The sequence below is a fragment of the Aethalodelphis obliquidens genome, unplaced genomic scaffold (genome assembly GCF_003676395.1).
Source record: "Aethalodelphis obliquidens isolate GAN/ISIS:26980383/991018 unplaced genomic scaffold, ASM367639v1 scaffold52, whole genome shotgun sequence".
NCBI classification, from domain to species: Eukaryota; Metazoa; Chordata; class Mammalia; order Artiodactyla; family Delphinidae; genus Aethalodelphis; species Aethalodelphis obliquidens.
In genome coordinates this window covers 4512891-4529020 of record NW_020837996.1, presented here as the reverse complement: position 1 = coordinate 4529020, position 16130 = coordinate 4512891, and the positions used below count along the sequence as shown (strand labels likewise).

The following is a 16130-nucleotide window of genomic DNA, read 5'->3' as shown; positions in this document are numbered from 1 at the left end:
CCTCTTCCACTTCTCAGGACTTTGTAACTGCTCTGTCGATTTTACTGAGAGGAACCGTCCATGAGAAACTAAGGTGGACATTTAATTTGTATGACATCAATAAAGATGGATACATAAACAAAGAGGTAAGTGAGCTGAGGCCAGGGGTATGCGAGAGCTACAGGGAAGGCACCTAATTAGAGAGAAAACAGCCTTAGTCATGAGGATGAAATGGTCCAAACGAGGAGGGATCTGCTTTGGGGCAGAGGTGGTTCCTGACAAAATGAAGGTCACCTTTGACCTCCCCCATTGCCCTACCCTGCCCTGTCCACGGGCACTCAAGAAAGGATTAAGCAGATTCATTCACTCTCACTTATTCAATGCACATTCTAAAGGGGGTATAAATAATTTATTTCAGTGTAGAGTAACTCCTCCCACGGGAATTTGCATTTTAACAGGTTAACAGCCACACGTTAAAGGTAAAAACTGGAATAGTAGCATTGCAGGCATCACCTAGAAGACAAAAGGGAGATCTTTGAGGAAGAGGAGATTCCAGTTGAATCATAGCCACAACCTATTTTGCCTACTAATAAAACCTCAGAAGGGGGTCAGGTGCAGCCATCTCTAAATAAATCATCACAAATAAATTTCTGAATCTTCACTGCTTGACACTTTTAGAGCTTCAAAGTATATGTGGTATCTAGATAGTGAAATACCCACAGGTCTATCTCAAAACTCACTTTGGTATCTATGTATCCTGGCATCTCAGTCAAAGCTTGGATTTAGCATCTTATAGCATCCCACTTCCTGAGCTCCTGTGTGCCAGGTACAGTGCCTGGAGTTACAAATGTCATCTCTAATCCTCACCTCAACCCTGCAGGTTTCTCTCCAATTCTCATTCCTCATTCATTCAGTCATGGATTTGCTCAACATATATTTGAGGGCTTATTAGATGTTCTAGGTGCTGAAGATAAAGTGGTGAACAGTCCCCAAAATGTGAAAATCCTAATATCCACTAATAGCAGATGTGGTAAGAATTCCAGTAAATACATATAATGGAATGACAGGTGGCCATTTAAAACCATGTAAGAGCAATCAGAAAAAAAAATTGTATGTTACATTACATTTTAAAAATCACTATACAGTAGTATGTATAATATTATCTCAACTTTGTAAATAATTAAATGCTTCTATATATACTCAATATCTTATACTCCAAAATATTCAAATACTACTTTACAAAATATATAAGGAAAGGACCCTAAAATGAGACTTATAACAAGATCTTCAACCTTGATTCAACCATTATTCCATCACTGAATAATCTTACTAACTCCTGCTCCCTTTTTTTAATTTGCAAACTAGACAAAACTGTCCCCATTAATACTCATCAGACCTTTCTGGATGGCAGGATTAATAAAGTACTCCTTAAAAGGAAAAGAAAGTGTGAATAAGCAGCATCTTAGAAAAGATAGCTGGATCTTCCCCAGGCAGTCATTTGGAAATAGTTTCATCAAAACTGTAGGCAATGAAAATCCTGAGAGAGCAATCAAAATTTATCTTTAAGTCCGCCTGCCGATGCAGGGGACACGGGTTCGTGCCCCGGTCCGGGAGGATCCCACATGCCGCGGAGCGGCTGGGCCCGTGAGCCATGGCCGCTGAGCCTGCGCGTCCGGAGCCTGTGCTCCGCAACGGGAGAGACCACAACAGTGAGAGGTCCGCGTAACGCAAAAAAAAAAAAAAAAAAAAAAAAAATTTATCTTTACGTTTTTTATGTTATAAAAGTTACTCAGGAAATAAACCTATAGCCATATGGGTGTTAAGGACTTGTAAAGCATACATCTTTAATTAAACACATGGACAGAGATATACATTTCCTAGTTCTGTCCATTGTTAGGACCTAAGAGCAGTGACACTCCCGGAGCAATGAGTAGACCTAGCACCCAGACCTTGGTTTCTAAACATCATTCTCCAATAAAAGGAACTAGGCTCCTTGGACTTGGTTGATTCCAGGCCTGGGAAAGAGAAAATACAAGGAGATGATCCTGGAGCATCTTGCAGTGCTGAAAAAAATGGGAGTGCTAGGGCTTCCCTGGTGGCGCAGTGGTTGAGAGTCCGCCTGCCGATGCAGGGGACACGGGTTCGTGCCCCAGTCCGGGAGGATCCCACATGCCGCGGAGCAGCTGGGCCCGTGAGCCGTGGCTGCTGAGCCTGCGCGTCCAGAGCCTGTGCTCTGCAACAGGAGAGGCCACAACAGTGAGAGGCCCGCGTACCGCAAAAAAAAAAAAAAAAAAAAAATGGGAGTGCTATTTAAAAAAAAGAAAAGATGGGGGGCGGGGTATGTCAAAAGACCACAGAAGTCAGCCTGAAGGAGTTCCCAACAGCCAAAGCCAGAACAATTTGAGCAACAAAATACAAATTGATAGTTTTGGGTTATAACCTATAAAATAAAGTAAATGTCCATGAGTCCTAACTAATATATATGTACAAATAATATATTATGTATTTAAATAAATAACAAATATGTATTTAAATCAATGAATACATAAACAAATGGGGGAGGGGAAGGACAACTCTTCCTTAAAGACGAATTCCAATTAATAAACATAGAAGGAATAAAGGAAATACAAAATCCCCATTAAGCAAACATTACAGTAATAATTTTTGCAGGCAAGACCCACTAACAGATTCTAAGATCAGTGGAGGAGCTTGACAGGCACCACCTTAATCAAGTGATCAAGGTTAACATCGCCAGTAATAAGACATAGCAACACCATGTACCTCTTTGATATGTTGCACCGAGAAGGATATAACATCACTTCTACTGTATTCTCGTCAAAAATGCATAACTTCAGTCTAATCATAAGACAACCAGGGACTAACCCAAACTGAGAGACATTCTACAAAGTAAATGACCAGTACTCATATCAAAAGAGTCATGGTCTCCAAAGACAAAGACAGAATGAGGAACCGTCACAGATCAGAGGAGACTAAGGAAACACAACAACTGAATGCGACGTGGGATCCTTGAACATAAAAAGGCATTGGGGAAAAAACTGATGGAGCCTGAATAAGCTCTATAGTTTAATAGTTTTGTGGCATTGTTTATAGTGTTGTAGTTCCTAGTATTGTAGCATTATTACCTTCCTAGCTTTCATCATTGTGCTGTGGTTATGCAAGTCGTTAGCATTAGGGGAAGCTGGGTCAAAGGTATACATGAATGCTCTGTACTATTTTTGCAAGTTTTGTGTAAGTCTAAAATGATTAATAATAGGTCAAAAAACAAAACAAAAACAATTAAATAAAATAAGCACATGGAATGAGGAGTAGCAGCAAGGAACCCAAGATAGAAGCTGGCCCCCGGGTCTCTGTAGACACTCCATCAGATATCCTGAAGACAAGACTGCCTTCCTACATTCTTTTCCCCCGTTCCAAGTAGGGGATGGGGAAGCCCATGGAACACTACTTCTGGTCAGTGTGATCAGGAAAACACCACAGAGCCACTCAACAGTGACTGGGCTCCCAGCCCATGGCAGGCATGGTGCCAGGGGCAGAGAACTTAGCAATGAAGGATCAAGCATGTGTCCTCAGAACTCACATTCTTGGGGAAACAGATCTATAGAGCAGTAAAAAGAACAAGTTAATTATTTTAATGTGTATGTGCTGATCACTTATTCCATATCAGTGAAAGATTAGAAAGGAAATATGAAAGAATTTGTCACATCTATCTGGCCCCATCAATCAAGAATGGTAATTTTTGCCTTTGTAGAAAGGGATCTTTTGGTTACAAAGCTAGAAAATCATCAACATAAAAGAGCTTAAGCTGAGAGATTTCTTGTAAAGATATAGGTAGTTTCTCTAAAAAGTCTTTTAAAAAATATTTTTTTAAAGTGAAAAAGAAGATATAGGTCGTTTGGTGTAACACATTTAATCCCCATTCAAGCTAGAAAGTTGTTAGTCTCCCCCCATGTCACACCAGTCTCGTCTTCTTATTCCTCTCTTTCCTCTCCCTCCTCCAGCATTGTCTTAGATCAAGTTGGCCACACTCTCCTCTGCAGGAATGATAGGTTCGGTTGGCAGCAACATTGGGGGTGGGGCGGGGCGGGGGGGAAGACCTCAGAGGAGGTTTTAGTGGATAGGGTAACCATTCTCAGACGCTGCCTCTCTGGGGCTTCTCTTGGTCCCTGTTACTACCTCTGTCTTCTTCAACTGCTTTTCTCAGAGAGAGAGAGAGAGAGTGTTTGTGTGTGTGCACATGTGCTCATGAGAATATTTCTCTGTCCTCCCCCGTGTCCCACCTCCCTTCTCCCTCTACTCCTCTACTCTCCTCACTTCTCTTCTTTCTCTCCCTTTCTCCCAGAATTCCTCTCATCTCCTCTACTCCACCTGCTCCAGTCTACTCTTTATGGAAGTTCTTCCCTGTAATAGAATAATTTTTGGTGTCTGCTCTCCCCTGATCTCAGCTAAAACCTGGAAGTGGTTTGCCCATGGCACCAGCTCCAACTCTTCACTCAGACTTCTCAAGAGATAGAAATAGAGTGGCTCAGCTCTGTAGTTGGATATCCACATTTGTTCCAATCAGCTGTGGTCACAGTGACAGGTCACCTGGTACAAACACAGCCACCCAGGCCAACCATTCAAAGGAATTATGGAGCGGAGACAGGGTCTTCCAAAAATGGGGTGTGGGCTGATCAGTACATGAACATGTCCGCTCAGATCCCACTTATAACCCCTCACTGAGGAATGCTCAGGAAGAGGCAAGCTACCCAAGAGCTTCTGACGACAAAGAGAATTTTCCACTGCCCTCTCTCTGGAAGGAGGCTCCCAGAATATAGCCCCTTCAGCTTGCTTTCTAACTCCCTCTCATCAGCTGAAGAAGTTCCTTTTAAACACTTTCATTCTCAAAGGAGACCAAGAGCCCCAGACTGTCACCCAGAGGAGCTTAACTTCCTGGTTCCCACTCTGTGTGCTTCTATGTCCCCTCTCCAGGAGATGATGGACATTGTCAAAGCCATCTATGACATGATGGGGAAATACACGTATCCTGTGCTTAAAGAAGACACTCCAAGGCAGCACGTGGATGTCTTCTTCCAGGTAAGAGCACACACCTGTGTGTGAGCTTTAAGCTCAACTTAGATCAGTCAACCCACGAGCCTCTGAGCAGTGGTTTGTGTCCAAGCCTGCACTACAGATGGTAGGAAACAGAAAAGAATTACAAGATATCTTGCCCTCCAGGAATAGATTATCTCATTAAATGGACAAGTATGCACTACAGAAAAGAATAAGGAAGAATATTATTAAGTATAAGTGGTAGAGTATGGACTCTAAATTCCATAAAAATGGTTGGGGGATCAGAGTAAACAGAGAAGACGTCATTAAGCACATCTGTGTAGGTGTTAAGCATTTGTGTCTGGGGAGTAAGGGGAAATCAGGTGGAGACTAGGGTGGCTTGGAAACTGGGGTGAGCTCTTTAGACCGAAGAGTTTAGCCTTGCTCTGGTAAAAAGTAGGTGCTGTTAGTCCGTGAATAGAAGAGTGGCAAAATCTTAATGGTGTGCTAATAAAAAAAATTAACCTAGCAGGAGAGTATCAGAGAACATCAGAGCTCATTCTAGTCTAATCCTCTCACTTTGCAGATGGGAAAAGCAGAGGCTCAGAGAGGCTTAAAGATTCACTCAAGGTCACACAGTAAGTGACAGAGACAGAAGTAGAACCTCTCATGTCCAGTGTTCTTTCTGCCAAATGGACAGGCTAGAAGTGAGACTGGGAAAGGCATGTTAGGGTGTCAGCAGAATAATCTGGTGATGAGAAGATGAGCATCTACAGCAAGTTTTTTAATTTGAAGGAAGCTCATGGGGGTCAAAGTGCTGTAACCAGGGCCTGGGTGGAGTTATCTGGCCAGTGAAAGACCATCCTAATTCTCGGGGGAATGTTGGTTAACAGAAAGCAAGTTTTGGAATGCATATCACCAGATTCTTTAAAGTGCTTCTTGTTGGGTCTTTCAGAAAATGGACAAAAATAAAGATGGCATCGTGACTTTAGACGAATTTCTTGAATCCTGTCAGGAGGTAAGGAGAGATCTCGGGGCAGAAAACTTCTATATCTGGGAAAGGAAATCTGGGGCTTGGGGACAGGCAGAAGGGAGAAAATGAGAAACTGCAGTTTCTCAGATTAGAGCCGCCACCATCACCATCACCAGCAACAACTCAGAACTTCAACAATCTCCACTCCTCAGACTGGTCTGTGGTTAGTCCTGGGTAAGCACAGGCTGAGCCACACAGACTAAGAAGGGGGATGTGAAAGCCCAGAGGGGGTCTCTGTGAAACTAAAGACTTCCAAGTGGGCAACACTGTCATTTTTCAGTCTTCCTCTGGCTTGATGACTCACTCCCCAGACTACAAAGGGAGTAGCTGGAAAAAAAATCTAAAGCTGCGATTCTTAAACCATAGTGTGCATAAGAATCGCCCGGGATGCTTCTAAAAATGCCCATTTCCAGGCCTCAACCCAGAGACTCTAGATCTGGGACGGGGATCTAGAAATCTTCATGCTAACAAAAGTGCCCTGACCAATGCTTCTAAAACTTTAATGTGCAAACCAGCCTCCTTGAAGTTCTTGTTAAAATGCAGATTCCCATTCAGAAGGTCAAGGGTGATGATGATGTTGCTAAAAGGATAAACTGGCCCCAGAGTCAGCCAGAGACTGAACTGGAAATTACTGCTTTCCTCTAATTTAGAAAAATGCATTTATACTCCTACCTTTTCTCAGAAAGGTGCACAGTTACTCTGAGTTCCAGCCAATAAGAACTGCAAATGCAAGAAAGCTGGGGAGACGTTATTAACATGTAGTGAGCACCTACCAAGTTTTAGGTACATTAAGTAAACCTCACGTAATGTAAAAAACCCTGAGCAGTAGGGTCACTATATAGTCAAAATATTTAATAACTAGAGTAGACTGAGAATTGATCATTCTTAACTGACTTTGACCAATGCCCTGGAGCAGTGCCCTAAAGAACCCCTGCTAAAGTTGGTATTAACCTGTTAGTTGATGGACCTTTCGGTAGTCTAGGGGTTCTGGACCAGTTACCAGGTAGCCAGGTAGCTAGAGAGGCTCAGGTCAGCAGCTATTTACCAACAGGATTAGAACCATTTCCACACTTTAATCATTATGAACTAGCTGAACATCAGTATTCATCATACCCATTTTAAAGAAAACGGAGGCACTGCAGGTTAAGAGATGTGGTTAACGCACAATAAGTGATAGAGATGGAACTTGAACTCCATCGTTCTAATTTTAAATACCATGCCCTAGTGTACCATGCTTTTTTGACTTTGCTTAACAGTTTTTTAATCAATTTAGTTTCTCACGTTAGCAAGCAATATTGATTAATTAACTCACTTCTTTTTCACAACCCACCCTATAAGTAGATACTATGATCAATGCCATTGCACACACGAAGAAACTGAGGCACAGAGAGACTAAGTAACTTGCCTAAGGTCACTCAGCTCGTAAGTGACAGAGCCAGGATTAGAACCTAGGCAGCCTGGCTTCCGAATCCATATACTTAACTGTCAGGCAATTATACCTCCCTGTTCTAGAAACTTTTAAAAGATTTCAAATACCCATAATCAACTTTGTTGATTTTCTCTACTTTAGGTCTGCTTTCTATTTCATTTATGTGTGCTCTAAATTATTTCCTTCCTTCTGCTTTTTTATTTTAATTCAATTTTTTAGGTTTTCTTTCTAGATTTTTGAGATGGAGGTTTAGATCATTGATTTTCAACCATTCTTTTCTAATATATGCATTTAAAGGGCTACATTTTCCTCTGAGTACTGCTTTAGCTGAGTACTGCTTTAGCTCCCCAAAATGTTGATATGTCACATTTTCATTATATTTTAATTCAAAATATTTTTCTCTGACCCATGGAATTAGAAATGTGTTGTTTAATATCTAAATATTTGAGGATTTACCACATTCCATACTTACTCCTTAGAGAATATACAATAGAAAAATGTAAACTAGAATAGAATAAAAAAGAAAAAAAAACATGTGATCATCTCCAAAGGTACAGAACAAGCATTTGATAAAAATGCAATTGCCCACAGCTTCTTAAAAGAAGTAGTCCTTACTTGTTTACTGGAAAATTTGGGTTTTTTTTTTTTTTCTGAATTCCTCTTTAAAGCCAGAGAAGGTGCTTCTCCCTTTGAACTTCTCACTTTCTAGGTCCCCACCTACCCCTTACTCCCTGCTTCTCATACCCTTGCAGAGTTCTTTCTGAATAGGAAACCCATTCTGCAGATTTGCTCTGGAGATTTGAGAAGTTACAGAGCTTCTCAGGGAGAAACCTCAGAGAATTCTAACCATCCTCTTCTCCCCCTCCTCCCATCCCAGGATGACAACATCATGAGGTCCCTCCAGCTGTTCCAAAATGTCATGTAACTGTGAACACAGCCATTCGGCTCTCAGAGACGTTACTAAACAACCAACTTAACACCTTGATCGGCCCTCCTTCTGATTTTACACGCGGACTCTTGGGACAGAAACACATTTTGCACTTTGGAAGAATTCTCTGCAGAGACATTTTGGGGAACCCAGGATCACGTGGCTCAGTCTCTGATTGCCAGCTCTTCCTCCTCCCTCTTCTTCAGAGAGACAAGATGAAATCGGGTTTGTTTTGGAAGCATGCTCATCTCTTCGTACTGCTGCCCTATGGAAGGTCCCTCTGCTTGAGCTTCAACAGTAGTGCACATTTTTCTGTTTGCGTGCCCAAGGCTACTGCCTCCAAGTCCAGCAGACCTTGATGTATCTGGAAGCGAGATGACCTGAGCCAAATGCACATCAGCTTCTGATGGTCTCCCAAACCAATGTGCCTGTTTCTCTTTCTTTGGTGGGAAGAATGAGTATTATACAGAACAATTAGAATCTACTATGACTAGATTGGGAGAGCCAGCGCCTAACGTATGTAGGATAGGACTGAATTATTAAGCATGGCATTGTCTGATGACCCAAACTGCACATGTCCTTTGTTTCCAGAGGCAAGGACAATAATGCTCTCTCATATTAGCATCTATGCTGGTGGTACAAGTCCCTTAACATGCACAGGAAGGGAGCCAATGCCCAGTGGCCCATGCCTCCACTTCATCTCCTGCTAGAGCCCAGCACTGCATGACCCTCCCAGAAAGCCCAGGATGCCTGCAAATTGTTGTAATTTTATACCATCTTCTAATCAATAAACGGAACTATTTCTTACACTCTTAATCTTCATTTCATCCACGACATTGGGCAGAAGAGGTAAGCTGTGAAAGGGAAGGCTAGCCTATTCCTTTGGCATCCGGTTATTAGTGCCTACATTGTGCCAGGCACTATGCCAAGTAGCACATCACCCCCCCCCCGCCCCCAAGCAAACATCCGACTCAAATGCGAATACTGTGACCATAAGCAAATGCAGCTTAAAAATGAGACTCTTCACAACACCCCCCTTCCAGAACAAGTGTCACTCCCAAGACCCTCTGGTATAGAAAGTCTGGAGCCTCACATGGTGTGGTTGGGGGTACAGAGATGAAGAGGTGGTCAGGACCCCCTGCTGAGGGACTTGGAGTCCAGGAGTGGATCAAGAGGCTTCAGCCTATAAACAGCAAATGATTGTTTATATTGGACACTGTGGGTCTTGGTTTCCTCATTTGACATCACATTAAAAAGATTAAGAGCTAACAGTGGCATTCTTGGAAGAAAAGCAATTTACTGAACCCCTGTTATGTGCCAAGGGCTGCACTAGGGGCTTCTATGAATTATCTCATTTCATGGCAGAATGCTCTGGAAGGTAGAGTCTTCATTTTGCTGGTTTGCACACTGAAGCTCAGAGAAGTAAGGGAAACTGCCTAAGGTAGCACAGCTCCACAGAGAGATTACACTCTTCCCACTTTCTCCTAGAGCCTTCCTACTAGGGGATTCTGCCTTGCCCCAAGGAACTGAGAGTACCTCCCACAAGTCTCATTCATCTCCAATCAGCTCAGAGAGGCAAAGGCATTCTTTGAATCCAAACAGTAGAGGAGAAAACAGATATAGAGAAGGGAAAAGCCTCAGGTACCCGTGGATCGCTAGCGAGAGCAGGTCACCACACCTCTGCATGGATGAAATATTCCCAATCGATTGCCATTGGCTGCTGCTGCTTTAAAGCTGGAAATTATAGAGGCCACAGCTCTGTTTCTCTATTTGAGCTTCCTGAGTGCAGCCATGTGGTCATCTAAGGCTGCTGGACATGTGGCTGGCCCCTAGCAAGGCATATACTTAGGTCCAAGCAGACGATCTATTCTTGTGACCTTTCCACTGTGGGGTGTGAACCTGCATCCCGAGGCTGTACAATGTCTAGGCCATGGTTCTCCACCCTGGCTGCATAGCATAATCACCTGGGGAACTTTGAAAAATGCCAACATCTGGGCCCCATCCCAGATCAATTGAAGTAGAATCTCTTGAGTGTAGAATCCAGGCATCAGAATTCCTTAGAAGCTGCCCACAAGATTGTAAAGTGCATAGAGAGCCACAATGGGGACCATACCCAGTGCTGGGAATGGAGCACAGGACCTGAACCGTCCCCCTGGCTACAGTAATTGGTTCAGAGCTAGGCTTGATACCTATGCCAGTCCACACAGCATGAATCTCAAGACTTGCGCTGGGAACAATGGGGCAAAGATGCTGTCTCTCCTATTGGACATGAATGAGACAGCAGTCCTAGGACATGTTGGTAGTGATTTAGGAATTCTGAGAGGTTATCTGATAACCAAAGGGGAGAGAAACCAGAATCACAGAAGGCAAGGCAAAGAGGTTTTTTTAATAAAAAATTTAAAAATAAACCAGAAATTGATGAGACCATTGAGCTGCTAGATCAAGCTGTACCTGAACCTACACATACCTCTGACCTTTTCAGATGCCTTTGCTTGATGCCTATGTAAGATTTAGGCCAGTGTTTATCCACCATGGCTTCATATCAAAATCACTTGGGGAGGCACACTTAGGGAAAATTTTCAAAGTACCAAATGCCTGGGCCTTATCCCAGGTTCTAAATCAGAATTTCTAGAGGTGGGGCCCTGAGCATCAATGTGCTTTAAAAGCTCCCCAGATGATTCCAGTGTACACCTAGAATGGAGAGCCCTGGCCCTAGAAGAGTGGAAGGGCTGCTGCCCTTCTCCCTGTCCTGGCCAGACCACAGGTAAGAAGCCCAATTCAGTCCTCGGCACCCAATACTGAAAGGAAAATCAGCATCTGGAGATATTCAGAGAGAAATCAGAATGGAAGGAAGATTGAAAACTTGTCCTAAGATGAATAATCAACAGAAAGGAAGTTGGTTGTCCTGGTGAGGTAGGGAGAAAAGGACAACCTGTTGGAGCAACTGCAAGGATATGGGCCACCACTCATCAAAGCTTTTAATAAAGGAACAAGGAAAAAATAAATGCTGCAGTTTCCACAGAAGCACAGAAACAGAAAGAGGCCTGGGCTTTTGTGAATCCATGCATCCCTCAGCAACTGGGGTATTAAGAGAAATGAGGTTCTCAGCTTGGAACACCCTCCTCTTGGCCTCCTGGAGGGATCCTGCTCCTCCTGAATCATCCAACAAATTGTCACTATTTGTCCGTCATCGTGCCTGCTGATGGGGATTCAACCGTGTAGTAGATGACTTATCAGACACGCTTGGCACTCACTGACTGCACAGGTGGACTCAACGCCTGCTGGCTGCAAATGCCTGTGACTTTTTGCCTGTCACTCTGACTGTCACAGACAGACTGTGGCCAAGATAGCCCCACTCTGTTTGTGGGCAGGGCAGGCAGGAAGAATCAGGTAGTTAGCACTTCCCAGGAGTAGCCCTTAGCCAATGACCAATGAGAGTTGGTGAATCAATACCCCAGAACCCTCTCCGCAGTAGGAAGAACTCTATACCTTCTCCCAGACTTCTCCACTGGGATTGAGCCCCAATCACCCACAATAGTAATCTGCTCAAAAGTACACCCCTTATTGACCTCTTTCTCTTCCCTGTCTCATTTCCTGCATTCTCCTACCATTGCTTCCTGGAATCCCCTCCCGGATAAACTACTGAATCCCACACGCTTGACCCAGGGCTGGATTCTAGAGGAACCTAACCTGAAACAAGTAATGAATAGGCCAGATATGTGTCCTGCTCTCATGAATCTTATTTTCTAACGGGAGGAAACAGAAAACAAATAAAATGATTTGGGGTAGTTAAAGTGGCATGAAGAGAACAAAAGTGTGATGTGATAGAAAATGACTGGGGTGACTTGGGAGGATGCTTTAGACAGGGTGGGGAGGGAAGGCTCCTCCGAGCGGAGCTTGATGCGATCTCAGGGGTTGGGGGGAGATCACCAGGCTTTTATACAAAATATGGGCCTAGGCTTGCTGTGACTTCTTGCTCAGGCTTCTGAGATTCTATCTCTTGTTCCATTAAGGAAATCAGATCTGTTGTGGAAATGGAGAATCCCATCATGACCAATCCTGTGGTTCTCTAACATTCCATGTCTGAATAAATCCTCTGAGCAGAGACCAGCAAGGCCCATTGGAGAGGCTTCCAGGAGGAAATGTAGATGGGACTGGGGACCACTGCTTGGCACCAGGCTCTCTATGGTTGAGATCCTACTTGAATCTCACAGCAACCTTGTGAAGTAGGTATCCTAGGCACCTATTCTTCGGATGAAAAAAAGGATGCCCAGAGGCACGGAGGAAACTGCCCACAACAGCTGGAAGTGGGCTTAAAAGCCTGCCAAACTCCAAAATCCATGCCCAGCTCCATTTCTTAGAGAACATGAAGACCTTCTCCACCTATTCCTAAAACTAGCTGTAATTATATACAAACACCAGAAGGTGTTAGAAAGCGGCTGTCGTGAAAACTAAAGCAATGAAAACAAGTCCGTGAATTCAAGCCAAGTTACTCTTCCTCTAAAGGGAAACATGCACAAAGATGCCCATATGGGTTTCTTAGAGGAGCTGAAATAAGTCCCTTCACATCAAAATAAGGCCCAATCTAATTGGCAGACCTCAACCACCTCTGCAAAAAACCCAGATCTTGAAGAGAAGGGGAAAACCTCAGGAGTAGCCAGCCCCACTGAGTGGACTTTTGATGACCCATGAGATTCTGACAGCTAACTGTACTCACAGTTCTAGAAATGGAGCACATGACCTAGTCTAGGCTAATCATTACCTCCCATGCCCCTGGTCACAGTGATTTGTTCAGGGGTAGGCTTAAGACTGAAGCCAGTGCAATCATCATGAATTTTAGGGTGTTTACAGAGAATGATGAAACAAAGTCCCTAGTTTTCCTGCTGGACATGAATGAAAAAGCACATAGCCCTGGAACATAGAGGCAATCATTTTGTAACCTGCAGGAAAGTCAACCTATAGATGAACATAATACCACAGAAGTCAAGGCAGAGATGAAAACAAATGGACTCCTTGAGGATTTCACTGAACTGCTGGATCAAGCTTCACCTGAAGCTACATGTCCTGCCAGTGTTTTGGTTGTATGTATCAATAAATTCATTCGTTGTTGTTTTTTTTTTTTTTAATTTTTTTTTTGCTGTACACGGGCCTCTCACTGTTGTGGTCTCTCCCGTTGCGGAGCACAGGCTCCGGACGCGCAGGCTCAGCGGCCATGGCTCACAGGCCTAGCCGCTCCGCGGCATGTGGGATCTTCCCAGACCGGGGCATGAACCCGTGTCCCCTGTATCGGCAGGCAGACTCTCAACCACTGCACCACCAGGGAAGCCCCATTTGTTATTATTTAAGGCAGTTTGAGTTGAACCTCCTGTAACTTGCAACTTGACACTTGCTAACTGACCCCAGTCCCACTCCTTCATAAGACAGATGGAGCAAACAAAGCCCACAGCTACACAGATGGGTTGCAGCAAAGCTGGACTCAGAAACCCAGACCAGTGCCACATCCACTACACTGCTCTGCCACCTACTGATACTTTGCAACCATAATATAATACTAATATTAAATATCATTTACAGAACACTTATGTCATACTCTCATACATTTAATCCTCACTACCCTGAAATTAGTTCTGTTATTATTCCCATTTACTAATGAGGTTACCGAGAGATTAAATAACCTGACCATGATCAAATACCTAATAAGTCATAGAGTGACTTGAACCCAGGACTTTCTGACTGCTGCACTTAACCACTAAGACAGGAACTGCTAGGTTCAATGTGTATACAGAGCAAAGCAGACTAAAGAAATGAGTTGAAAACCAAAGAATATATACCCAGTGTGAAGGAGGAAACTATATCACAGCTCTAGGGACTGCTGCCATATTTTTGGAATTTGGGCCCTGTGTGTTAGACCTAACAATTTTTTCAAGTGAAGTTGAAAATCCGAATTTCTTTTTTTTCCCTTTATTATTTACTTATTTATTTATTTTGGCTCCGTCAGGTCTTAGTTGCAGCACATGGGATCTTCGTTGAGGCATGCAGGACTTTCGGTTGCGCACACGGGCTTCTGTCTAGTTGTGGCATGCAGGCTCCAGGGCGCGTGAGCTCTGTAGTTGTGGCACCGGGCTCCAGAGCGCATGGGCTATGTAGTTTGTGGCACACAGGCTCACTAGTTGAGGCCTGCGAGCTCAGTAGTTGTGGCGCACGGACTTGGCTGCCCTGCGGCATGTGGGATCTTAATTCCCCGACCAGGGATCGAACCCTGGTCCCCTGCATTATAAGGCGGATTCTTTACCACTGGACCAGGAGGGAAGTCCCTAAAATTCCGAATTTCTATATTCTGGCAAGTAGTTCAGTATTTTAAAAACACCAGGCAGACCAAACCAAACAAGTGTAAGATTGGGGTTGAGCTTGGATTGGGCTCAGAAGTCATCAATTTACAACCTCTGCCCTAAATTCTATGACCATTTTTCCCCACTAGAAAGTGGTGGTAATATACCAGGCTAATGCCAACTGTCCATCACAAGGTGAGTGGATAAACAAACTGCGGTGTATCCATCATACAATGGAATACAACTCAGCAATAAAGAAAAATGAATTATTGATAGACATGGATGAATCTCAAAATAATTATACTGATGAAAGAAGCCAGACAAAAAAGAATACATGCTGTATACATCCATTAATATAAAATTCTAGAAAACACAAACTAATCTATAGTGACAAGAAGCAGATGAGTGGTCGTCTGGGGCTGGGGAGGGTCAGTGTGGAGAGAAGGAGTGAGAGAGATCACCAAGGGGTGAGAGGAGACTTTTGGGGGTGATGGATGTATTTATTTTTTTGATTGTGTGATGATTTCATGAGTATATACATACATCAAAAATATTAAATTATACACTTTAAATATGTGTAGTTTATTGTATGTCAATTATATTTTACAGATGTTTTTAAAAATTGGTCTGGGGGGACTTCCCTGGTGGTCCAGGGGTTAAGACTCCATCCTTCCACTGCAGGGGCCACGGGTCCAATCCCTGGTCAGGGAAGTTGCACATGCCACACGGTGTGGCCAAAAAAAGAAAAAAATGTAAAAATTGGTCTGGGGTCCCAGGCCACACCACCAACAGCTTTCATGGTTTACCTACCACTCTGGGACCTCCGCTCCTCAAGAAGCACTTTACATGAACAAGCTTCATCATCTTACCTTCCCTGGTCTGTCTTCTGGCCACTTTGTTCCAGCCAAGTTTCTCCAGCTATATTACATCGCTCCCTACCCCCACCAGGAAGCCTGACAAATGCAGTCCACTGCTTTCACCCCCCTCCCAAAGCCCAAGTCAGGCCCCTTCTCCATACTAGAACACCCGAGGGGTGGCCAGGATTTTGTGGCAGAGGATTGGGAACTAAGAGTACCCAATCCTCCTGTCTCCTAGCCCCCCACTCCCTGCCCAGTCCAAGGAGCCAAAGGCCCTCACTGCCATGCTGACACAGAATAGGGGAGTGCTTGGGGAGAGATGGAGAAAGATGGACCATTGTGGATTCTATTGAAGAGAGCAACAGAGGCACTAAACCGGCTGCTAGAAAATAAGTAAAAGATGGAGAAAAGGAAGCAGAGAGGTGTACGGGGAGGCAGAGGAAGAATAAGATGATGAGCTTATAAACTCCTTACATGATAAGTGTTAGCCCACTGTGATGGTTAATTTTATGTGTTAACGTGGCTA

The 16130-nt window shown here is 43.8% G+C and overlaps 1 protein-coding gene across 5 annotated transcripts in view; it reads left to right on the top strand.

The window, feature by feature from the left end:
- Nucleotides 1-9231, top strand: part of KCNIP1 (potassium voltage-gated channel interacting protein 1) — a 370998-nt gene extending 361767 nt beyond the window's left edge. For 3 of the 5 annotated variants that reach the window (XM_027084322.1, XM_027084324.1, XM_027084321.1), the window contains 4 exons: nucleotides 18-125; nucleotides 4969-5073; nucleotides 5984-6046; nucleotides 8368-9231. In XM_027084322.1, the coding sequence (XP_026940123.1) occupies nucleotides 18-125; nucleotides 4969-5073; nucleotides 5984-6046; nucleotides 8368-8415 (324 nt within the window). In that variant the 3' untranslated portion in view covers nucleotides 8416-9231. The remainder of the gene's footprint in view (nucleotides 1-17; nucleotides 126-4968; nucleotides 5074-5983; nucleotides 6047-8367) is intronic. The other 2 variants (XM_027084325.1, XM_027084326.1) reach the window with 1 other exon arrangement.
- Nucleotides 9232-16130: the final 6899 nt, after the last annotated feature.